At 47.1% G+C, this 25,224-nt stretch overlaps 1 protein-coding gene across 2 annotated transcripts; it reads left to right on the top strand.

Annotated features, from left to right (window-relative positions):
- Nucleotides 1-621: 621 nt before the first annotated feature.
- On the top strand, nucleotides 622-14,500 carry LOC116523483 (syntaxin-17-like). 2 transcript variants are annotated; one of them, XM_032238599.1, is made up of 9 exons: nucleotides 622-728; nucleotides 2,408-2,547; nucleotides 5,362-5,525; nucleotides 6,915-6,980; nucleotides 8,773-8,989; nucleotides 9,897-10,009; nucleotides 11,197-11,247; nucleotides 12,305-12,391; nucleotides 12,570-14,500. In XM_032238599.1, the coding sequence occupies exons 3-9, from the start codon at nucleotides 5,403-5,405 to the stop codon at nucleotides 12,810-12,812; spliced, it is 900 nt and encodes a 299-aa protein (XP_032094490.1). In that variant the 5' UTR covers nucleotides 622-728; nucleotides 2,408-2,547; nucleotides 5,362-5,402; the 3' UTR covers nucleotides 12,813-14,500. The 2 variants fall into 2 exon arrangements, with proteins under 2 accessions (XP_032094490.1, XP_032094489.1); XM_032238598.1 differs by having other exon boundaries at nucleotides 8,770-8,989.
- Nucleotides 14,501-25,224: the final 10,724 nt, after the last annotated feature.

The following is a 25,224-nucleotide window of genomic DNA, read 5'->3' as shown; positions in this document are numbered from 1 at the left end:
ATCTATCTACCTACCTACCTACCTACCTACCTACCTACCTACCTACCTATCTGTCATCTCTCACTATCTCATCTCACATTTACTGTATCTATCCTATAATATTCTCTCTCTCTCTTATCTATCTATCTATCTATCTATCTATCTATCTATCTATCTATCTATCTATCTATCTATCTATCTATCTACATCCATCCATCCATCTCTCTATCTATCTATGCATCCATCCATCCACCATCTTTCTGTCAACCATCTATCTACTACTTACTGTACCTACCCACTATTTCTCTCTCTCTCGTTCATGCGTTCATTCTATTTACCTCATATATCCTTTATGTAGCTTTATTATCTATCCCTTTATGTCCATCCATTAATCCATCTATATCTTGGTAGCTATCTCTGTTTCTCTCTCTCTCTCTCCCCATCCTTCCTCTGCCTCCCTCCTTCCCCCGCCCTCCTCCTCTCCCCACCTGAGGATCACGTGCTCAGCCGAGAGGGGCGGGGCGGTGCAGCTCACGCGCGCCGGAAATCCCGCCTCCGGCTGGTGGAAGGGACGCTCTGGAGGCCTCTATGGTCAGGGGGCTCCGCCCTTTCCTGTTTACTTCCTCTCTCTCTCTCTCTCTCTTTTCCGGGTTCGAGGCAAGTGAGTGGTGGGGGGTCGTAGCGGGGCCGCAGCCGGTGGGGCCGCCGGGGGAGACGGGTCGGCGAGGGAAGGAGGAGGCGGCGGAGAGGTGAGTCCGGCGAGGGAAGGGGGCCCGGCGGGGGGCATTCACCCAGCCACGAGGTGTGGGACTACAACTCCCATCGCCCTCAGCCAGGGAATGGGGGGGCTGGGGGAGGGTTACGTAGTCCAGCTCACAGGCGAAGGCGGCGGGGCAGGAGAGCCCCCTCCCCTCCGCCTGACAAACCTCCCCCCCCCCACACTTTGGCTGGGCAGGAAGCGAGGCAGGGCTGGGAGGGGAGACCACCAGGAGATCCCAGGGTGGAGCCTGGCAGGCAGAAAGAGGCCGGGATTGGGGTGGGGGTGATGGGGGGGGGTGTCTGGGCTTCCTCTGCTGTTTTGGCTTCATCCAATTCACCCACCCGCAGTTATTCTGGGCAGACCCCAACCAGCGGAAGCAGGAAGGATGCGGCAGCCCTAAAACTACCATTCAAAATGGAATAAAATCTACACCCAGCCAGAGAATCCGTTTACTATGCTGTAGCTTTGCTGAACATCTGGAAGAAAACAACCAGCCACAGAGAGCACCAGAGACCCCACAATCCCCCCCCCGCCTTTTCACCTCCCCTCCCCCCCTCACCTCTCCCTCCCCCTTTCCCCCCTCCCCACCTATTGCATCCTCCTCACCTCCCCCCTGCCTCCTTCTCACCTGTTCTCCCTCTCTCCCTCTCTCCCTTTCTCCTCCCCTCCCTCTCCCTCTCCCCACAAACCCCTCTTCCTTCTAGCACTGACGATGTTACCTAATTGAGTAGTGAAACGTCTGCAAGGAAACAACCACGCTCCACGGTCATTGTTCTCCTCCTGCTGCCTCCTCTTCATCCTCTTCCCACCCTCCTTAGCCGCCCGGAGTCCTACGGGATTGGGCGGCATATAAATGTTATGTTTTCAATATGTTTTTTTTTTCATTTTCATTTCATACAGTCACATGTATACTGTGCATAAACCGGGGCCATATAACATTGAGCAATAAACACAGCCATCCTTGTCAACAATACTCCCCAAAATACAAACCCAATATACCACTTCAACCCTCCATACACCCTTTCTTTCACCCCCCTCCAACTTTCCTTTCTCCCCTCCAACATTCCCCCCTACCCTACTTCCCCTCCACCTCTATCACTCCTCTCTCCCAATACACTCCCTCCCTTCCATCTCACCCTCCCTCCGATCCTCTCTCCCACCCTCTCTACCCCTCTTTCTTCTTTCCCTCTGCTCCTCCCTTCGGTGTATTTCTACTATCTGTCAATATATTCAACTTCCTATTTTTACATTAGAATTAAAAAAGCAACAGTATACAAGTACAATCATGTTACTTTAAAATCTAGCACATCATATAAATGTTATTAAACTTGCAAACTTGCAAGCCCCACTCCCTTCTCCCATTGATGATATTCAGGAAATATCCTTCTGATATTTCCAGAAACCAAAGAACCTCAGAGAGCACCCAGGAATCCCTTCAACCCCCCCGCCCCCCCGTTCAACCCTGAGCTACAAATAATTATCTTCCGGTTGCTTCTTTTTTGTTGGTGTCCAAACTGTCCCTGAAAACCTGGAGAAGAGTTTGAACCAGCTTTGGCGAGCCTACCGTACAGTGGAGCTTCGAGAAGCTATTTAGGGATGTATGAGGAGGAATACAGACTCTAGATCTATGGAATAATTGTAGTAATAATTCTGCTCTCTCTTGGCCAGGTTGCACTCAGAATATGGGACACCGGACTCCGCAGGGGATAGAAACTAACAGCTAACAACCTGGAGTGAGTTCAGGGAAAGTCACCCGGAGTGCGAAGGACCTGGAAACAGGTCCTTTGAAGACAAGGGAAAAGACCTGGGTATGTTAGGTGCTGAAGAGAAGTTTGGTGGGGAGGCAGTTTTTGGATATCCAAATGGTTGCCAAGGGGAGGAGAGAAGGGGGCTAGTTCTGTGCTCGTCTGGGAGGGAAAGACCAGAAAAGGGGCTGAAATGATGGAGCAGGTAGGTGGAATTTCCTGAAGGTAAGGACCAGTGGAATAGATAGCTCATAACACTTCCCTTCACCGGCAGACTCAGAACAGAACAACTGAATAACAGAGTTGAAAGGGACCCTGGAGGTCATCTAGTCCAGTGTTTCTCAACCTTGGCAACTTGAAGATGTCCGGACTTCAACTCCCAGAATTCCCCAGCAGTGGTTAGGACAGTGTTTCTCAACCTTGTCAACTTGAAGATGTCTGGACTTCAACTCCCAGAATTCCCCAGCAGTGGTTAGGACAGTGTTTCTCAACCTTGTCAACTTGAAGATGTCTGGACTTCAACTCCCAGAATTCCCCAGCCAGCGAATGCTGGCTGGGGAATTCTGGGAGTTGAAGTCCGGACATCTTCAAGTTGCCAAGGTTGAGAAACACTGTTCTAGTCCAATCAGCCCTGCCCAAGCAGGGAGACCCTAGACCATTTCAGACAAATGGAGGTCCGATCTCTTCTTAAAAGCCTCCAGTGGTGGAGCCCCCACAACCTCTGGAGGCAACTTCTGTTCCACTGGTTAGTCGTTCTCACAGTCAGAAATGTCTGCCGAGATTCTCAGTCATTCAGGTCACGGTTGTCCCAAAGTTGCTTTTTCAAAACTTTTTTTTGTCTTCGTTTTTCCTTAAACTTGTTTCACTTCTCATCCCAGAAGCTTCTTCAGTTCATGAATAGCAATAGCAATAGCAGTTAGACTTATATACCGCTTCACAGGGCTTTCAGCCCTCTCTAAGCGGTTTACAGAGTCAGCATATCGCCCCCAAGAACAATCCGGGTCCTCATTTCACCCACCTCGGAAGGATGGAAGGCTGAGTCAACCCTGAGCCGGTGAGATTTGAACCGCTGAACTGCAGAACCGCAGTCAGCTGAAGTAGCCTGCAGTCCAGCACTCTAACCACTGTGCCACTTCGGCTCCTAGGGTTGAACTAGATGACCTCTAAGGTACTGCACTCAGTTTTGGTCGCCACGATGTAGAAAAGATGTTGAGACTCTAGAAAGAGCGCAGAGAAGAGCAACAAAGAGGATGAGGGGACTGGAGGCTAAAACACATGAAGAACGGTTGCAGGAACTGGGAATATGTCTAGTTTAATGAAAAGAAGGACCAGGGGAGACATGATAGCAGCCTTCCAATATTTCAGGGGTTGCCCCAAAGAAGAGGGAGTCAAGCTATTCTCCAAAGCACCTGAGGGCAGAACAAGAAGCAATGGGTGGAAACTAATCAAGGAGAGAAGCAACTTAGAACCGAGGAGAAATTTCCTGACAGTGAGAACAATTAATCAGTGGAACAGAATTTGCCTCCAGAAGTTGTGAATGCCCCAACACTGGAAGTCTTTAAGAAGATGTTGGATAGCCATTTGTCTGGAACGATGTAGTGTTCCCTGCCTAGGCAGGGGGTTGGGCTAGAAGACCTCCAAGGTCCCTTCCAACTCTGCTATTGTATTGTAACCAGTGAAACTGCTTGCCTCCAGAAGTTGTGAATGCTCCAACAGTGGAAGTTTTTAACAAGAGATTGGAGCATCATTTGTCTGAAATGGTATAACGTCTTCTGCTTGAGCAAGGGGTTGGACTAAAAGACCTTCAGGGTCCCTTCCAAGTTTGTTATTCTGTTATCACATACGAAGAATGGTTGCAGCAGCTGGGGATGACTAGTTTAATGAAAAGAAGGACTAGGGGAGACATGATAGGAGTCTTCCAATATCTCAAGGGCTGCCCCAAAGAAGAGGGAGTCAAGCTATTCTCCAAGGCACCTGAGGGCAGGACAAGAAGCAATGGGTGGAAACTAATCAAGGAGAGAAGCAACTTAGAACTGAGGAGAAATTTCCTGACAGTTAGAACAATGAATCAGTGGAACAGAATTTGCCTCCAGAAGTTGTGAATGCCCCAACACTGGAAGTCTTTAAGAAGATGTTGGATAGCCATTTGTCTGGAACGATGTAGTGTTCCCTGCCTAGGCAGGGGGTTGGGCTAGAAGACCTCCAAGGTCCCTTCCAACTCTGCTATTGTATTGTAACCAGTGAAACTGCTTGCCTCCAGAAGTTGTGAATGCTCCAACAGTGGAAGTTTTTAACAAGAGATTGGAGCATCATTTGTCTGAAATGGTATAACGTCTTCTGCTTGAGCAAGGGGTTGGACTAAAAGACCTTCAGGGTCCCTTCCAAGTTTGTTATTCTGTTATCACATACGAAGAATGGTTGCAGCAGCTGGGGATGACTAGTTTAATGAAAAGAAGGACTAGGGGAGACATGATAGGAGTCTTCCAATATCTCAAGGGCTGCCCCAAAGAAGAGGGAGTCAAACTATTCTCCAAGGCACCTGAGGGCAGGACAAGAAGCAATGGGTGGAAACTAATCAAGGAGAGAAGCAACTAAGAATTGAGGAGAAACTTCCTGACAGTCAGAACAATTAATCAGTGGAACAGAAGTTGCCTCCAGAAGTTATAATTCCTCCAACACTGGAAGTTTTTAAGAAGAGATTGGACAAACATTTGCTTGAAGTGGTGTAGGGTTTCCTGCCTAGGCAGGGGGTTGGGCTAGAAGACCTCTGAGGTCCCTTCCAACTCTGCTATTCTATTCTATTCTACTTACTAATTCTGTGATTCTATGATTTCCTTACTGTATTCATCTATAAATAATCTTTCGAATTGCGTCTAGGTAACCGGAGCGCTACGCCGTGCAGGTTGAAACCACCAAAGATGTCTAAAGATGAAGAAAAAGTTAATTTGCGTCGCCTCGAGCCAGCCATCCAGAAGTTCATTAAAGTGGCCATTCCCACAGATCTGGAGCGGTTAAGGAAACATCAGATCAATATCGAGAAGGTGAATTGTTTTCTTTAAATAAAAAAAAAAGGATCTTAGGGAGGACTGGCAGGAGAGGCATACTATTTTAAAAAATCTTTTAACTTAAATTGGTTGTTTTAATGGTTTTTGCACATTCTTGGTTATTACTGTGTAAGCCATCCAGAGTGACTGAGATGGGCAGCTATACTAATGTGATTAAAGAACGAATTAATTTTACATCTCTCTTGAAAAATGTCCCTTTGCTGCCTGCTTCATCAATAAGCAAATTGAAATAGTTTGGCAGAGTGGAGTGGAGAATAGAATGGAATGCAGAATATAGGAATAGAATAGAAGAAATATTAGAATGCAGAATATTAGAATAGAATAGAACAGAATATTAGAATAGAAATATTAGAATGCAGAATATTAGAATAGAATATAATTCAGAATATTAGAATAGAATAGAACGCAGAATATTAGAATACAATAGAATGCAGAATATTAGAATAGAATAGAAATATTAGAATGCAGAATATTAGAATACAATAGAATGCAGAATATTAGAATAGAATAGAAATATTAGAATGCAGAATATTAGAATACAATAGAATGCAGAATATTAGAATAGAATAAAAATATTAGAATGCAGAATATTAGAATAGAACAGAAATATTAGAATGCAGAATATTAGAATAGAATAGAATGCAGAATATTAGAATAGAATAGAATGCAGAATATTAGAATAGAATAGAAATATTAGGATGCAGAATATTAGAATAGAAATATTAGAATGCAGAATATTTAGAATAGAATAGAATGCAGAATATTAGAATAGAATAGAAATATTAGAATGCAGAATATTAGAATAGAATTCAGAATATTAGAATAGAATAGAAATATTAGAATGCAGAATATTACAATAGAATGCAGAATATTACAATAGAATAGAATACAATAGGATAGGTCAGATATGGAACAGGACAGAGTAGAGAGTAGAGTTGGAAGGGACTTTGGAGGTCATCTAGTCCACCCCCTGGTAGAGCAGGAAGCCATATATCATTCCAGACAAATGGCTGCCCAATCTCTTCTTAAACACCTCCAGGCTTGGAGCATCCACAACTTCTGGAGGCAAGTCGTTCCACTGATTCATTCTTCTCCCTGTCAGGAAATTTATTTTGATGAATTAATTTTCAGCATAAACGTTGGGCGTTGATCCCACTTCCAGAAACTGCCGCTTGTTGAAATTCAGAGATCCACGCTCCCTCCAACGGAGAAATGTCTCAGGTGTCATTTCTCGAGAGCTTCCCACTTCCCCAAGAAAAGTGGCCAAAAGCAAAATTCCAAATACTTGTGTGGTTTGACGGGGGGCTGATGGAGGAAGTGCCGTGTTTTTGATACCTGCTCTTCTTTTCTCTCTGTTGCCTTCAGTATCAGAGGTGCAGGCTGTGGGACAAACTGCACGAAGAACATATCAACGCCGGCCGTACCGTCCAGGTAAGGGGACGGCGGCTATAGACGTCCGTGGGAGAAGACGGCATAGTTCTTGTTGGGAAAATGAACCCTTGGTAGATCATCCCTGGGGAAAGCAGAGCTGGGATAACGTCGCCCCTCTTTTCCTCTTTTCCCTTTCTTTCTTTCTTTCTTTCTTTCTTTCTTTCTTTCTTTCTTTCTTTCTTTCTTTCTTTCTTTCTTTCTTTCTTTCTTTCTTTCTTTCTTTCCACCCTCCACCTCCTCTTTTTGGCCTAGCAGGCTTCAGGGAAGCCCGCTGGGAGCAAAAACGGACCCCACCCCCACGTTTCCAGAGAAACTGTAGTAAAAGAAATACTTAAAAAGTGTTTTTTTAAAAACTCCCGAAGATCAGCTGTGTGACGTGTGATCGTCGGAACTTTTTTTAAAAAACCTTTTTTTGGTATTTTTTTACTACCGGTTCGGCTGAACCAGCCTGAATCGGTAGCATTTCACCCCTGCTACAATGCTCGCAAAGCATTGCTGGCCTGCTCTCGAAAACAAAAGAACATTCCAGCCGTATCTCCGTCAAGGCCGTCTCCGAGGTTACCCACAGTGGCCGGAGGGGAGTGATCTCTAGTTGGAGAGTCTGACTGATGACACACCTTGAGGGGAGGGGGGGAAACAGGGTCAGGGCTGGAACATGAATTACTGTAAAGTTTCCTAACGATGCCTGATTAATGATAAGCGAACCAATATTGTAATGCAAAAACCAGTGATTTATTAACAGCTTCATTAGGCATTCAATTCTTATTTGCAGCTGTTTCTTTTGCTTTGTCTTATCTGCTTCTGAACTTTGCCCCTGTTCCTTTCCTCCCCTCACTCTGTGTCATAAATCACCTTACCCAACGGATACACCTGACTCAACCCAGCTACTGTAACCTGAGATCCGTGTGGAATGTTGACATCTATAGCAATAGCAATAGCAGTTAGGCTTATATACCGCTTCATAGGGCTTTCGCCCCCCTCTAAGCGGTTTACAGAGTCAGCATATCCCCCCCCCCACAGTCCGGGTCCTCATTTCACCCACCTCGGAAGGATGGAAGGCTGAGTCAACCTTTGAGCCGGTGAGATTTGAACCGCTGAACTGCAGATAACAGTCAGCTGAAATGGCCTGCAGTACTGCACCCTAACCACTGCGCCACCTTGGCTCTACATGAGGTCAGAGTTGGCTTCACTTGGAACTGTGCTGACACGAAGCTCCTAATAAATAACTGGATTTCTTTTGAAGCTTGGCTCGAGGCTCATGATTTAATCAGGGCAACCCTTGCTATCTTTACTCCACTCCCCTCCCCAGCTCCCATTCCCACAGCTCCAACCAGCCTTGCTGGAGGCAGCCCTGAAGATGCTCCAGAATGGCTTCAGGGTTGACAGTGGCTCCTTTTCATGTATTTTAAGATTTTTCCAACTTTAGCCACTCTGAGACACATGGACTTCAATTCCCTGCGTTCCCCCGCCAGCATTATAGATAATCCTGGATTCCTAACCCTTTGATTGGTGACGGAAGTTACAAAAGCGCTGGGAAAAAGTGATTTGTGACTGTTTTGTTTTCCACATCTGAATTTGGACGGCGTGACTATGGGGAATGTTCTATTGGCCGTAAGTGTGAAAACAGTCACAAGTCCCTTTTTTGAGTGCCCTTGTAATGCTGAATGGTCATTAAGTGAACTGTTGTAAGTCAACAGGACTCCTCGGAGGTCTTAGCCTGATTTGCAATCGATGCTTTCGACGGAGATAAAAGGGGTGACTTGTTTTTCGTTGTTTTTGAATATCGCAGCAGCTGCGAGCAAATATCCGAGAGATGGAGAACCTTTGCGCCCGAGTCCGGAAGGAAGATATCCTGACTCTGCAGAGGATGATTGATCCCGTCAAAGGAGAGGCTTCGGTGGCCATAAAAGAATTTTTGCAGCTGCATTCGGAGTCGGCCGAAGCGCTGAAAAGGCAGTTCAGAGAGCCGGAGGCGGCTTTGACTCGCTCCACCACTGTTGAAGGAACAGGTGCCGTTTATTTATTTATTAGATTCTTTTTTTTTATCCTGGGCATCTCTGGAGATTCTCAGCCATCCAGGTCAGGGTTGTCCCAAAGGTGTTTTTTTTCCAAGAGGCAACTGGGACTTTTTCTATGAAGACGCTTCTCATCCATCCATCTATTTATCATCTACCTCCATCCATATCTATCTGTCTGTCTGTCTGTCTGTCTATCTCTCTATCATCTATCTATCATCTATCTATCTATCTATCTATCTATCTATCTATCTATCTATCTATCTATCTATCTATCTATCATCTCCCTCCCTCCCTCCCTCCCTCATCTCTCTCTCCCCGCCCTCTCATTTTTCATACTTATAACCACACCTTACAAACAATTGCAGCTAGTTCTGGACTTACAACTGTTGGTTTAGTGACAGTTTGAAGTTACAGCAGCACTGAAAAAAGGGACTGATGACTATTTTGCACACTTACAACTGTTGTAGCATCCCTGGGGCCAAGCCATCAAAATTCAGATGACTCATATTTATGACAGTTGACTCATATTTATGACGGTTGCAGTCTCCCGGAGTCATGTGATCCCTTTTGTGATCTGATGAACGAAGTTAGTGGGGAAGTCAGATTCAGCTAACAACCGAGTGACTAACTTAACAACTGTACTGATTCACTTAACAACCGTGGCAAGAAAGTTCGCAAAATGGGGTAAAACTCACTGTACAAATAAATGTCTCACTTAACGACATATATTTTGGGCTCAATTGTGATCGTACGTTTACCTGTAATTTCTCTTTTGTCCCTTGGGGCAGGATGCTTCATGAAATTCATTGCCAGGGCTGTAATTGTGTGGTTGTGCCGGTACATATGTTTATTGTGTTAATAAGGGCACACAGTGACTGTGTGTTGTTCTCTCCTTCAGAAACTTTCTCTAGTGCCGAAAACGGAGAAAATTCCCTCAGCCAGATTTTTGCTCCGTTACCTGAAATCCCCCAGGATCAAAATGCTGCAGAATCCTGGGAAGTGTTAGAAGAGGTAAGTTGCACATCCCATCATTATTTTATGTCAGAGTGCGCACAGTGTTTCTATGTGAGACAATCCAGGAGCAAATACAGCAAACAGAGGTTTGTAGTTAAATAGTGGTTTATCTCCAAAGACTAAATACATACACATAGTTTAAGTCAGACCTCAAACAATCAGCAATTACAGCACAGAAGCACACACGGAGAGAGAGATAGGCTGCAACAGGGCCTCTTCTTATTACAGGCTCTTAAAGTGATATCAGCCCCAAAACCTTGCTGACTCATTCCCAGCAATAACGTTTTGGTGGATGAAAGGTCTAAAATTTACACTAAATTATAATTCAAAAGAAAACTTTTATAAAGTGATGTACAGTTAGTATTTATCACCGGATGTTGTCAAGAATGCATAAAGGTGTTTCAAATGCTGGAAATGCAAGGGTAAAGAAGGGACATTTATCACTTTTGATGGACAGGGGACAAAGCAGAGAAATATTGGATTCATACAGCAGATTCTTAAAGTGAATATAAAGATGAAATCAGAGACTTTTCTTTTGGCCTAATGCAGTGGTTCCCAAACTTGGCAACTTTAAGACTTGTGGACTTCAACTCCCAGAATTCAACTTTAAGACTTGTGGACTTCAACTCCCAGAATTCTTCAGCCTGGCTGAAGAATTCTAGGAGTTGAAGTCCACAAGTCTTAAAGTTGCCAAGTTTGGGAACCACTGGCCTAATGGACAAATAACTTGGAAAAAAAAATAGAACTTTGATGTTATATAAGTTGATGGCCGAAAGTTTACTTTATGCACAAAAAATGGACCCTTTGATTTCCACCCAGAGGTCAACAGCTGCAAAAGTTGATGGAGTTAGCAATTGTAGCTAAATTCGCTGCTTTGATTCAAGGGGGGGAAAAACCCACAATTACTTTTGTTTCTATTTGGAAACCGTTTCTGGACTTTGTGCTGGAGGCGAAAAAATATATATGAAATTTTGGTTTTGCCGATGTTGTTTCTAGAAATGGCTGGTACATATTATTACGTAAAAGTAAAAAAGTTGAGGTTGTATGTTATGACCTTATTCTACTGCACTAACTCTACCCTTTTCTCTCATTGTTTTTCTTTTGTCATTGTATCATATTTTGATAAACTAATAACAGTTAATAAAAAAAGATGAACCAAGTAACGTTTGGGGTTTTTTCCTTAGGATCTGATAGAACTCTGCACTCTGGTGACCGAGTTTTCCCTGCTTGTTAATGTAAGTAGAGCACGGCTGGTTTCTCTGGAAACATGGAAACTGCCCAGTTGGCAGTTCGCACACAATCGTTCAGCCTCCCCCAGGTCACGTGATCAAAATTCAGATGCTTGGCAACTGATTCATTCATCTATATATCATATCTAATCTACATCTATATGTATATATGTATGTATGTATGTATGTATGTGTGTGTATATATATATATATCTGTCTCTCTCTATGTCTATATTGCCTATATCGCTTTATCTCTATATCTCTATATATCATATCAATATCTAATTTGTCTCTCTTATCTATGTGTCTGTCTACCTAACTCTGTCTGTCTATCTTCTCTCTCGCTCTCTCTCCCTCTATCTATCTATCTATCTATCCATCCATCCATCCATCCCTATATCAATATCTCATATCTCTCTCTTATCTATGTCTGTCTATCTGCCTACCTAACTAACTCTCTGTCTATCTTCTCTCTCCCTCCTCTCTCTCTATATATCATATATCACATATCATATCAATATCTCATCTCTCTCTCTTATCTATGTCTATCTTCTATCTCTATATCTCTATCCCACTATATCTATCTCATATCTCTCTCTTATCTAAATGTCTGTCTGTCTATCTTCTATCTATCTATCATCTATCTATCTATCTATCTATCTATCTATCTATCTATCTATCTATCTATCTATCTATCTATCTATCATCATCTTTCTCCCTTTCTCTCTCTCTATCATGGTCACATGCAAAGGTGGATTCCTACTGGTTTGGACCGGTTTTGCTGGCCTGGGTTGCCAGACTCAACAGCGACCCAGGCCTCCAAACTGGTTCCCTGGTCAGCGCAGCATGGGTTTCTCCCCCATTTTCTAATGTTCTGCACATGGGCAGACCTATTTATGGGCAACTGTGTGCGCGAGCGAAGCGAGAACGCGCACGCAAAATTGCACACGCAGCGAACCGGCAGCAATGCTGGCAGCCACACACCCCCCCTTGGTCACATGATCCCCTTTTGCCACCTTTTGTGTCCTGTCCTGTCCTTGATATGTAAATGATTTTCTCGTAGACCCAGCAGGAGAAAGTCGACCGGATCGAAGAGAACGTCTGCACTGCCGTCGCGAATGTGGAGGAGGGGACCCAGAGTTTATCCAAGGTGGGTCTCGACCAGCTGCTCTCGGCTTGCAAGCCGGGAGGACTCCATTACCCATCCTCCCCAGTCTGTCTTTTCCTGCTTACAGGGAGGGTGGGGTTGCCGGATGATGCCAAGGAGACCCCCACCCACCCACCCCGCTCTTCAAATGACCCTTTCTCTGCCCCTCTCTTTTCCCCAGGCTGCGACCTACAAACTGGCCGCCCTCCCGGTGGCTGGCGCCCTCCTGGGGGGAATCGTGGGGGGGCCCATCGGGCTCCTGGCCGGCTTTAAGGTGGCTGGACTGGCGGCGGCTTTGGGAGGCGGCGTGCTGGGCTTCACGGGTGGAAAACTCATTCAGAGGAAGAAGCAGAAGATGATCAAGGATCTCTCCTCTCCCAGCTGCCCCGATTTGCCCGGGCAGAGCGACCAAGGGGGCAGCTGAGGACCGGGGGGAGGGGGGGCCCTCAAGCCGTCTTGGCTGGCATCACGGCTGCCCGCCTGGGACAATCGTCTTTCTTCCCCTGCTGGAAACGTTTCCTGTTGAGAATGTGAAAGGGACAAAAAAGTCACCCTGGAAAAACTTTCTGACGTGCGCCAGGGGAAGGCGGCAAGCGTGGCACGCTTTGGCACACCTCACCCGCGGCGTGGGAAGGTGCGCTCCGAAGGGATGTCTCCACCTGCTTTCCTTCCTCCTTCAGGGACTCTCTCCACAGTGTTCACCGAATGCCTTTTTTTCCCCAGGTTAAAAACGGAAAGAAAGCCGCCCAGGTGGCCCTTTTTCAGTCTCTGGATACTTCCGTTCGTCCCGAGCGCACAAATCCTGTGGGTTTGTTTGTTTTAACACTTGTCGGTTTTAATGCTCCTGGACTCTCGGGAGCTGAATCGGTTTGCGGTGGCAGAGTTGGGCTCCTGGCGGGATAGAGGTCAGGTGGAGGGGTGCGGGGAAATCTCGCCTCGGGGAGGTGGGGAGGGGCTTTGGTTTGCAAATTTTAATTTTTCCAGTCTGGAAAGTTGGCTTCTACCTCTCGTTTTAAAATGCCACGGTCAGGAAAAGTCAGAACAGGCTGTTTTCGGGGGGGAGAATTCTCTGCTTTTTGCTTATCAGAGGTCTGGAATCGTGTTTCTCAACTGTAGTAACGTTCAGAGGAGCGGATTAGCAAAACGGGGGAATTCTGGGAGTTGAAGTCCACTCATCTGAAAGCTGCCCAATTGATTGGAGGATGCTGGGAATTGAAGTCCGCCTGCCTGAAAAGGGAGAAACATGGCTCTAGAATTCCCGAGTCCGCAATGAATTCTGGGAGTTGAAGTCCACTGGTCAAAAAAGCCATTGATCCCCAAGCAGTGTCGGTGAACCTTTTCGGCACTGTGCCGAAACGGGCGTGTGCTTGTGCATGTGCCTGCAGGGGAGCACCAGAAACTGGAAGAGCATTTCCCCGGCGTGAGCTGAGCTTCCAATTTCCAGCATGCGCGCTGGTCACTTCGTCTTCTGGTCTCTGGAGCGCATGGATGTGCAAAGACCAGCTGGCCGGCGCGTGTGCACCAGGGAAGCGCTCTTCTGGTTTCTAGCACTCCCGCATGTGCACGCCGGAACCCGGAAGAGCTACGTGCGACAGCTGGCGTGCGCAGAGGGATGCCTCTGCATGCTACTTCCGGCATGTGTGCCAGAGGTTAGCGATCATGGCTCTATCAGACGAGTTGCTCAATCAAAAGTTATTGGATTTTAGCTATTAACTATTAGTTCCGTGCCAACTTTTCATCTAAAGGTGGAAACGATCAGTTTGCAAAGGTGTGCGTGCGTGAATTAAAACAACTGGGGATATGTGTGTGTGTGTGTGTTGGTTCAAAAGAACAACGTTGCCTCAACAGCAACTGTTTGTTCCTATTTGCACAAAAATACGACAGCATCTCATCAGCATTCTGGGCAGCCCCCCGGAATCAACACGGATCTCTTAAAAATAATAATAATAATAACAGTAATCTATTTGAAGTATTTCAAAACCTCTCCAGGACATGGTTGTGGGTTGCGTGCCGTTCTTTTTAAGTGGGGCAAAACACTTTGACTGCATCTTGTGTAGGAACGCCGGGTGTCTGCACCTCCTCCGATAAATTAAAAGTCGTTTTTAAAAAGAAGTTTAAAAAAGAAACGGGTTTTTATTAAGGGTTGTTTTTCTTTCTTTCTTTTGCTGACGTCGACACAAAGGTGTTGTGTTTTCTTTGTTCAGATCTGCTGACTGTTGACCCATATTGCGGGCGCCCCGGGAGAAGAAGGCAGAAAGAGGCCCACTTAGTTGGGGGGAAAGGAGATTTTTTTGGGGGGGTCCCCTGTGGGACAAAAAGTCCAGAGATTAAAACACAGGAGAGCCCCTCTGGTTTAACCTCCCATCCAAATATCGCCCAAGCCCAATCCAGCTTAGCTTCTGGAGGTCATTCGCTCCCTGAACTCACACAAAAGATGCCAATGGCAGAAAGCAGAGGCCCTCCTGGCACGATGCCCTGCAGTGGGCAGCCGCCTCTTCGCTGGGGCCCTGGACCCATGCTGCTGCCGCCGCCGCCTGCTGAGTCCAGCCACATGGAGTTTGTTTGGGATGGGAGATGCTCTGCGCCAGGGTCAGGATGGGCTGGCGAGTTTCACGAAGGGCCACAAGGGGGCAGTAAGGCACCAAAGACAGCAAGGGGGACCCCGGTTCAAAGACTTTTTAACAGGCGGATGAGAACAGGGGTTCCTGCATTTTGGGGGTGTCCTTCCCGACAGGAAGTTTCTCCTTAATTCCACGTTGCTTCTCTCCTTGGTGAGTTTCCATCGGTTGCTGCTTCTCCTGTCCTCAGGGGGCTTTGGAGAATAGATGGGTCCCCTCTTCTTTGAGGCAGCCCCCCCCCCCAAATATTGGCATCCTGCTATCGTGTCATTCTAGTCCTCCTCTTCTGATCAGAATATAGAATGCATAATTGAATTTATTGCATTTATATGCCGCCCTTTTCCCCGAAGGGGACTCATAATAATAACAGAGTTGGAAAGGATCTTGGAGGTCTTCTAGTCCATCCCCCTGCTGGAGAAGGAAACCTGATGCCATTTCAGACAAACAGTTGTCCCCTTTCTTCTTAAAAACCTCCAGTGATGAAGAACGCACAACTTCTGGTGGCAGGCTGTTCCACTGGTTAATTGTTCTCACTGTCAGGAAGTTTCCCCATAATTCCACGTTGCTTCTCTCCTTGATTAGTTTCCACCCATTGCTTCTTGTCCTGCCTTCAGGGGCTTTGGAGAATACATCCCTCTTCCTTGGGGCAGCCCCTCAGATATATAGAAACACTGAGAAATACTGTCAGCATCTCCCTCCTATACCAGGAGAAACAAGGAAATGAATCTGTGGACGGACAGTTAGTGGAGTCCTTGTGGGCTTCCATTCCCAGAATTCCTTGTGGTTGGCTGGGGAATTCTGGGAGTGGAAGAGCCGAGGTGGCGCAGTGGTTAGGGGTGCAGTACTGCAGGCCACTTCAGCTGACTGCTATCTGCAGTTCAGCGGTTCTAATCTCACCGGCTCAAGGTTGACTCAGCCGTCCATCCTTCCGAGGTGGGTAAAATGAGGACCCGGATTGTTGTGGGGGGGGGATATGCTGACTCTGTAAACCGCTTAGAGAGGGCTGAAAGCCCTATGAAGCGGTATATAAGTCTAACTGCTATTGCTATGCTATATCTATCTATCTATCTATCTATCTATCTATCTATCTATCTATCATCTATCATCTATCTATCTTCTATCTATCTATCTATCTATCTATCTTCTATCTATCTATCTATCTATCTATCTATCTATCTATCTATCTATCTATCTTCTATCTATCTATCTATCTATCTATCTATCTATCTATCTATCTATCTATCATCTATCTATCTTCTTTATCTATCTTATCTATTATCTATCCATCCAAGGCTCAAGGTTGACTCAGCCTTCCATCCTTCCGAGGTGGGTGAAATGAGGACCCAGACTGTGGGGGCGATATGCTGACTCTGTAAACCGCTTAGAGAGGGCTGAAAGCCCTATGAAGCGGTATATAAGTCTAACTGCTATTGCTACTGCTAAGTTCACAAATCTTAAAATTCTCAAGGTTGGACATCCCTGCCTTACCATTCAGGACAAATGGCTATCGAGTCTCTTCTTAAAGGCCTCCAGCGGGAATGGGAAGAAGAGGGGAAGGGTATAGGGGAGGAAGGGGAAGGAGAGAAGGGAAAGGAGAGGAGGAAGGAAGGAAGGAGAGAAGAAAGAGAAGAAAGGGGGGTAGGAAGGAGGGAGGGAAGCAAGGAGAGAAGAAAGGAGGGAACGTAGGAGAGAAGGAAGGGGGGAAGGAAGGAGGAAAGGAAGGAGAGGAGGAGGGAAGGAAGGAGGGAAGGAAGCAGGGAAGGAGGAGGGAAGGAGAGAAGGAGGGAAGGGGAAGGAGGGAGGGAAGTAAGGGGAGTAGGAGAGAAGAAACAAGGGGAGGAAAGAGGGAGGGAGGGAAGAAGAAGTAGGACCGTTGTAAGATAAGATGGATCTATGGGATGTTAAAAAAGCAATTTTCAAGTATATTGTCAACTGTAGGGAAAAATTGTTATAAATACATATTATTAATAACAGTTATGAGATCATATAATTGTGAATGTATATATGAAATTGATAAAATAAAAAAATATTAAAAAAAAATAAAGGCCTCCAGCGATGAAGCACCCACCATGTCTTGTGGCCAGCTGTTCCACTGGTGAATTGTCCTCCCTCTCAGGAAGTTTCTCCTTACTTCCAGGTTTGCTTCTCTCCTTGATTAATTCCCATCCATTGTTTCTTCTCCTGGCTTGTGGTGCTTTGGAAAATAAGTCCCCCCCCCGCCCCCTCTTTGTGGCAGCCCCTTAAATACTGGAGAACTGCTATCGTGTCCCCCCTTCCTCCTCCTTTTCTCTAGAGTAGCCATACCCACATCTTGCTTAGTCTCCAGGCCTCTAATCATCGTTGCTCTTCTCTGTGACTTTTTCCCCCAAAGTTTCAACGTCTTTGTTATAATGTGGGGACCAAAACCGGATGCCGGATTCCAGGTGTGGCCTTGCTAAGGCTTTTCAAAGCGGTTCCAATCCTCACGTGATTTTGATTCTCTTGTTTATGCAACCCAGGATTGTGTTGGCTTCTTTGGCTAACGCTCAACTTCTGCCGAGCATAGAAGAAGATTCTGCTGCCTGTTCTCAGATGCTTTTTTCCGCTGTTGCCATCAGACCGCAATGCCAGCATCGGCCTCTAGAGGGCGGCAGCGCCCTGCTTTGGCAGCATCTCCACCTGCAGGGAGGAAAGTGTCCACCAGGGGGTCTGCTAACATCTGCCTCTTCATCAGTTTCTCGGCTTCTCCCAGGGAAGCAACTGCTGGCTGGCTCCTCTCGGCTTGCAGCTGCCAAAAAAATGGCACGCCAGCAGCGGAACAGGCTGCAGTTCTGGCAGGAGATGCCTCTGTGCTCTGGTGGCCTCCAAGGAGGGGTCTTCTGCTCCTCCTCCATTGCATCCTGGGGAGTTCTGGGCCACCCTGGAGGAAGCCTGGAGGTGGCCTGGAGGTGGCCTGCAGGCTCTGGGTTGAGCTGCGTGAGCTTCGGAAGTTCGACTCGAGGGATTGGATGGATGGTCGGCTGGAGAGATTGTTCTGGTTTGGAAAACGAGTTGGAATAAAAGTTGGGTGATGATCAGCCCTCATCAGGGAACCACCAAGGATACCTCCACGCACACGGACGGGGCAAGCCACGAGTACAGAAATAGGAAGCAAGTGGGGGCCCCCTTCTAGCACTGGTGATGTTGCCTAGTTGGGTCATGTAACGTCTGCAAGAAAACCACCAAGCTCAGAGAGCACCAAGGACTCCATCATCATCTATCATCATTTCTTCTTGTTCTTCTTGTTCTTGTTATTGTTGTTGTTCTTCTTCCTCCTCCTCTTCCTCTCCTTCTCTCCACAACCCCCCTCCCTTCTAGCACTGATGATGTTCCCTAGTTGGGTGATGAAACATCTGCAAGAAAACCATCAAGCTCAGAGAGCACCAAGGACCCCATAGTCCTCCTCCTCTTCCAGCTTCTTCTTCTTCCTCTCCCTTCTCCTCCTCCTCCTCCTCCTCCTCCTCCTCCTCCTCCTCCTCCTCCTCCTCCTCCTCTCCACAACCTCTACTCCCTTCTAGCACTGATGATGCTACTGAGTTGGGTCATTAATTGTCTGCAAGAAAACCACCAAGCTCAGAGAGCACCAAGGACCCCACAGTCCTCCTCCTCCTCCTCCAGCTTCTTCTTCTTCCTCTCTCTTCTCCTCCTCCTCCTCCTCCTATCCACAACCTCTACTCCCTTCTAGCACTGATGATGCTACCTAGTTGGGTCATTAATTGTCTGCAAGAAAACCACCAAGCTCAGAGAGCACCGAGGACCCCACGGTTCAATCCTGGGGCTACAAACATTTTCTTCCATCAGTAAAAGGTGGGTGACCCCAAGGAGCCTCCGCCTACCTGGCAGCCTGCTTGGGCTCCGAGCGAGGGGATCCTTGAGCTAACCAAGATCTAAACTAACCAAGCTTAGCTTTCTTAGAGCAGTGTTTCCCAAACTTGTCAACTTGAAGATGTCCGGACTTTAACTCCCAGAATTCCCCAGCCAGCGAATGCTGGCTGGGGAATTCTGGGAGTTGAAGTCCGGACATCTTCAAGTTGCCAAGTTTGGGAAAGACTGTCTTAGAGGAATGCCCTCTTTCCCACTCTTGTAAGCCCATCCCTCCCACTGAGTATGTTGTCTGGGTCTCAGCCACTCTCGCTGGCTCCTAGCAATCCAACGAAGGCATTAAAATAAAATCTGCAAAAAGATGGGGAAAGAGAGACGACAGAATGACGCTGGAGCGAGGAGGGCTCTCCCTTCTCCCTCTCAGCCAAGGGCCTGAGCGGAGAGCCAAGTCTTCGCAGGTCTTCTAAATGACAGTGGGGAGGGAGGGGGGGCATCCGTATATCTCCTCCAGCCCCACCCACCAGCAGGAATCGAGCGATGTGGCCTCCCCGGGGCGCCTAACCCGGGCAGAGAAAATAACATTGGAGACTTCTCAGAGTCCACCTGGCGCAGAAGTGGACAAATATTTCAAGCCCCAGAAGCTGGAATCAAATTTTGAGGCAGTTGGGGATTTCTTTTATCTCCTGTTTCAGCTCTAAGCGGTATTGATTTGTGTTTGATTTCCCTGGAAATAAAATGCAAAAAGCTCGCTTCCAATCCGAGAGAGAGAGAGAGAGAGAGAGAAACAAACTCCGTGCAACGTTATGGCACCGTTTAAAGCTGCAAATTCATTTCTTCGGCTTTCATTTCCTTGGCTCGAGGTCCAGTTTGGCCCGCACAAATCTATTGTTTCCTTCTTGACCAGCGGACGCATTTGGGGTGGGGGGGAAGGTAGTGAAAGGGGACCAAGTATTCTGTATGATGGGCAGCCTTCACTTGGATGTCAGGAAGTAACAGAAGTTTGAAGAAAAACTTTTGGGCTGCTGGAAACGAAACAAGTAAATAAAGGAGAACCTTTGTAGCTCAGGGTTGAAATGTTCTTGTTGGTCTCTGAGCTGGGTGGTTTTCTTTCAGATGTTTCATGACCCGTCTAGGTAGCATCATCAGTGCTAGAAGGGAGTGGTGTGTGCAGTGAGGAGGAGAAGGAGGACTGTGGGGTCTTTGGTAATCTCCGAACTTGGCTGTTTTCTTACAGACATTTCATGACCTAACTAAAGAACATCATCAGTGCTGGTAAGGAGTGGGGTGTGCTCACCCCACAAGAGAGAGAGAAGGAGAAAGGAAGAAAGAGAAAGAAAAAAGGAAAGAAAGAAAAAAAAGAAAGAAGGAAAGAAAGAAAAGAAAAAGAAAGAAGGAAAGAAAAAGAAAGAAAGAAAAAGCAAGTTAAGGAGAAAATAAAGAGGGAGGGAAGAAGAAAGAAAAGAAAGAAAGAAAAAGTAAGTTAAGGAGAAAATAAGAAAGGGAGGGAGGAAAGGAGGGAGGGAGAGAGGAAGAAAGAAAGAAAAAAGTGAGAAGGAGAAAATAGGGAGGGAGGAAGGAAGAAAGAAAGAAAAAAAAGAAAGAAAAGGTAAGTTAAGGAGAAAATAGGGAGAGAGGGAGGAAGAAAGAAAAGAAAGAAAGAAAAAGTAAGGAGAAAATAAGAAACGAGGGAGGTAGGAAAGGAGGGAGGGAGGAAGAAGGAAAAAAAAGTGAGAAGGAGAAAATGGGAAGGGAGGAAGAAAGAAAAAGAAAAATTAAGTTAAGGAGAAAATAGGAAGAGAGGGAGGAAGAAAGAAAAGAAAGAAAGAAAAAGTAAGTTAAGGAGAAAATAGGAAGAGAGGGAGGAAGAAAGAAAAGAAAGAAAAAGTAAGTTAAAGAGAAAATAGGAAAGGAGGGAGGGAGGAAAGGAGGGAAGGAGGAAGGAAGAAAGAAAAAAGCGAGAAGGAGAAAATAGGGAGGAAGAAAGAAAAAGAAAAATTAAGTTAAGGAGAAAATAGGAAGGAAGGGAGGGAGGGAGGAGGACTGTGGGGTCCTTGGTGTTCTCTGAGCCTGGTTTTCTTGCAGACATTTCATCACCCAACTAGGGAACACCATCAGTGCTAGTAAAGCCTGCTCTGGGTTCATATCCTGGGGGCTTCCCCTGGGGGCGGCCTTAGAGATTCTTTGCTTGGCCTGTTTGCTCCTCTTTGCCACTTCCTGGATTGGGCTGCTGTTTACTTCTTGGTGGTGGGTGCGGGTGTTACTCTTGGAGTTACTCTGTGCTCCCCTGGGGGCTGATTGCTGGTGGGGAGGCCGTCTCGGTCTCCTCCTCCCCTCTTTGGCTTCTCAGTTGCCTCTCTTGCACAGTACGGCGTGTAGCCGTTGCCTCTCCCTGTGTGTCTGTCGATGGCTGGTTTGTCAGAGGGCCATCCGTCCAGGAATCCCCGGGGCGTTTTTGGACTCGGCCTGGTCTAAGATATAGTCACAGTTTCCCCACCGAAACCCTGGTTACGTCTGGGCCGAAGGCTTCCCATCACGCCTTGGGGTTGGTCTTCGTGGGCAGCTTCTGCCAGCCCAGGCAAGTCATGCCAGGGAAGACCTGTAGAAAACTGGATCTCGGGATCCCCTGGATTTCGGCAGCCTGGAGCCGGTGGCCACCATTCAGGGAAGGCAGGAAGTCCTTGGAAGAGTTCGCTGGTGTCCCTAAATCGAAATATTTTCAGCATCCACAACTTCCCCCCGCAATTCTTGTAGATGCCATTCATTTCAACACTTCAGGCTCATAGTTACGACGGTCGCAGCATCCTGGAGTTACGGGATCCCCCTTCTGCGACCTTCCGACGATCCAAGTCAATGGAGAAACCCGTTTCCCGTAACAACTGTTATGTTATTAATGGCAGTGTTTCACTTACCGACTGCAACCAGGAAGGACGTAAAATGGGGCAAAACTTACTTGACAAGTATTCTGTCTCTCTTTTTTCTTCCTTTTCCCCTTCCCTTCTTCCTTCCCTTCTTCATTGCATCCCTCCTCTATTCTCTTCTTCCTTCTCTCCTCTTTTCCCTTCCCTTTTTTCTTCCCTTCTTCATTGCTTCCCTCCTCTATTCCCTTCCCTTCTTCCTTTCCTTCTCTTTTCCCTTCCCTTCTTCCTTCCCTCCTTCATTGCTTCCCTCCTCTATTCCCTTCCCTTCTTCCTTTCCTTTCCCCTTCCCTTCTTCATTGATCCCCTCCTCTATTCCCTTCCTTTCTTCCTTCCCTTCTCTTTTTCCTTCCCTTCTTCCTTCCCTCCTTCATTTCTTCCCTCCTCTATTCCCTTCCCTTCTTCCTTTCCTTCTCTTTTCCCTTCCCTTCTTCCTTCCCTCCTTCATTGCTTCCCTCCTCTATTCCCTTCCCTTTTTCCTTTCCTTTCCCTTTCCCTTCTTCATTGCTCCCCTCCTCTATTCCCTTCCTTCCCTTCTCTTTTTCCTTCCCTTCTTCCTTCCCTCCTCTATTCCCTTCCCTTCTTCCTCCCCTTTTCCCTTCCCTTTTTCATTGCTCCCCTCCTCTTCTTTCCTTCCATGGAAATTTTATTAGCCTTAATTAGCCTGTCTCATTTAGCAATGGGAATTTTGGACTCAGCTGCAGTCATAGGCCCAGGAGTCCCCGTATCTCATTCAGCAAAATGACAGTGAGGGGAATGAATCCGTGGAACTCCTTGCCTCCAGAAGTTGTGAATGCCCCAACACTGGAAGCTTTTAAGAAGAGGTCGGAGAACCATTTGTCTGTGGGGTTTCCTGCCTAGGCAGGGGGTTGGACTAGAAGACCTCCAAGGTCCCTTCCAAAGTTTAACCATCCTTTGCACCCCACAGTGTTTCCTGGCCACAGTCTGTGGGTGTTGCCAGGTAGCAGCCCCCCTGACAGTAACTGGCCAGCCCCCTCCTCTCCCCAGCTTCCTCCCCCCCCCCCGCCCCCAATGCCCAGTCTCTAATGGAGAGCTCTGAGCCGTCCGGCCGGTCGGAAATGGCTCGTGAATCTTTAATGGAGACAACCTTGGCGGGGGCCATAAACACCCGCTGACAACTGCAAGACCGTCTCTCCATCTCCCCCCCCCCCCCCCCCCCAAAGCATGTTCTTTACTTAACTCTGCCATAATGGGTTTAATAGCCCGAGAGGGAGCTGAGGTGAAAGTCCTATTAAAAAATGTATTTCCGAATTTAATTGAGGCGCATCTGCGGGGAGAGGCGGAGGGGCAGAGAGGTCACCCCCCAGGAGGGCCCCCCCCTCGCCTTTCCCCTCCCTCCCTCCCTCCCTCCCTCCCTCCCTTCCTGGGGAAAAGGGGAAGGGGCAGCGGAATGGGTGCAGGGCTCTGGGGAAGGACAAGGATGGACGGACGGACGGACACCCCCCCCACCTTTGCACAGTCTCCCTATCAGTCCGACTCTCACCTTCTGGACAATGTTGGGGAACTTTTCCCTTCCCTTCCTTTCTCTTCCCTTTTTCCTTCTTTCCTTCCTCTTTCCTTCTTCCCTTTCTTTTCCTTTCTTCCCTTCCCCTTTCTTTCTTTCCTTCCCCCTTCCTCCTTTCCTTTCCCTTTCCTTCTTTCTTCCCTTCCCCTTTTCTTCTTCACTTTCTTTTCTTCCCCTTCTTTCCTTTCCTTTCTTTTCTTCTTCCCTTTCTTTTCCTTCCCTTCCCTTTCTTCCCATCCCCTTTCCTTCTTTCCTTTCCTTTCTTCCCTTTCTTCCCTTCCTCTTCTTCCCTTTCCTTTCCCTTTCCTTTCTCTTCCCTTTTCCTTCTTTCCTTCCTCTTTCCTTCTTCCCTTTCTTTTCTTCCCCTTCTTTCCTTTCCTTTCTTCCCTTCCCCTTTCCTTCTTTCCTTTCCTTTCTTTTCTTCTTCCCTTTCCCTTCTTCCCTTCCCTTTCTTTTCCTTTTCCTTTCCTTTCTTCCCTTCCCCTTTCCTTCTTTCCTTTCCTTTCTTCCCTTCCTCTTCTTCCCTTCCTCTTCTTCCCTTTCTTTTCCGTTCCTTCCCTTTCTTTTCCTTCCCCACCCTTCTTCATCTATTTTCTTCCTTTCCTTTCCTGCTGTGTTGTTCGTGGCAGCCCCAGGGGGTGGAACACCCCCCCCCCCCAATATCCACTTGGGCTTCACTTTTGCACACTCAGGCCTGGCACGGGGGGGGGGCGTGTTCTGCCCTGACCCTTGCTGGCATTTCTAGCCATGGGTCAGAACAGAACAATTCCAGGGGGCTTTTGAAACAAATTAATTTGCCACTGGAAATGCAAAAACCTTCTTTGAATATTGTTTTAATTTGAAATTAAGGCTCACGGGTTTTTTTTCCCCCCCTCACTTTCTGCTGCATCCCTTCTATGGCTCTGCGGAGGCCTTTTTATTTCCCTAAGCCTCTGAGAGTCGTCCGATTGCGGCCATCGGAAAATCCAATAAACAGACAAACAGACAAATAAAAGCATCGTGACCTATTTTCCTGGGTTCCCCAATGAGTCGCCCCCATGCTACAATTCCCAAAACGATGGCTGGGGGAGTTATAGGTTAGAGAAGACCAGAGAAGACCTTGGAGGTCTTCTAGTCCACCCCCTGCTCAAGTGGGAGACCCTGAGACCAGGGCTGTCCAACCTTGGCAACTTTTAAGACTGGTGGACTTCAACTCCCAGAATTCCCCAGCCAGCCATGCTGGCTGGCTGGGGAATTCTGGGAATTGAAGTCCACCAATCTTAAAAGTTCCCAAGGTTGGAAGCTCCTGCCCTATACTGTTGAAAGAAATGTCCTTCTGGGTTCGGCTCCAAGTGGGGTAGAAGACACTGGAGACATGGAGGCTGCTTGGAAAGATGGTTTATTGTTGGACGGGGCCACATGGCTTGAGCCCTGAACAGAAAAGGGGATCACATGCTTCAATGTTGGTGGAGAAGAAGAGAAGGGCTGAGGGAGGGGCTTGCTAGGCTTTTTATACCCTGTTTAGTCCCACCTCTCTGTTTCCTGTTCCTGTGTAAGACATGTATTCTGATTGGTTGTCAGACTCTCATGGTGCCATGCAGGGGGCTACTCTCTAGGCTGCGTTTTGAATCCAGGCATAGATGAGGTCTCAGATGCCATGTGGAGAATTGAGTAACGCTCCAATATCCCTTCCCCCTGCAGCTGCAGTGGAGAAGTCTTTATTATGTAAAGTGGGCTAGCCTGGCCTTCTCAATTCGCTATTGACAAAGTGGGGATGGGCAGGAAGCTACAGGCAACTATTCTGTCTTTTAAAGCGTGTTTCTTCCTTTTTTCACATCCAGAGAAATGTTCTGCCTTTTCAATATTTCCTAGGATATTTCATTTTTCTGGGAGAGGGCTGGGTGATAACTTCCCACAATACTATTCAGGACCAACGGCTGTCCAGTCTTTTCTTGAAAA

Source organism: Thamnophis elegans, unplaced genomic scaffold (assembly GCF_009769535.1).
Source record: "Thamnophis elegans isolate rThaEle1 unplaced genomic scaffold, rThaEle1.pri scaffold_357_arrow_ctg1, whole genome shotgun sequence".
Classification (NCBI taxonomy): Eukaryota; Metazoa; Chordata; class Lepidosauria; order Squamata; family Colubridae; genus Thamnophis; species Thamnophis elegans.
This window is presented reverse-complemented; position numbering and strand designations above follow the sequence as displayed.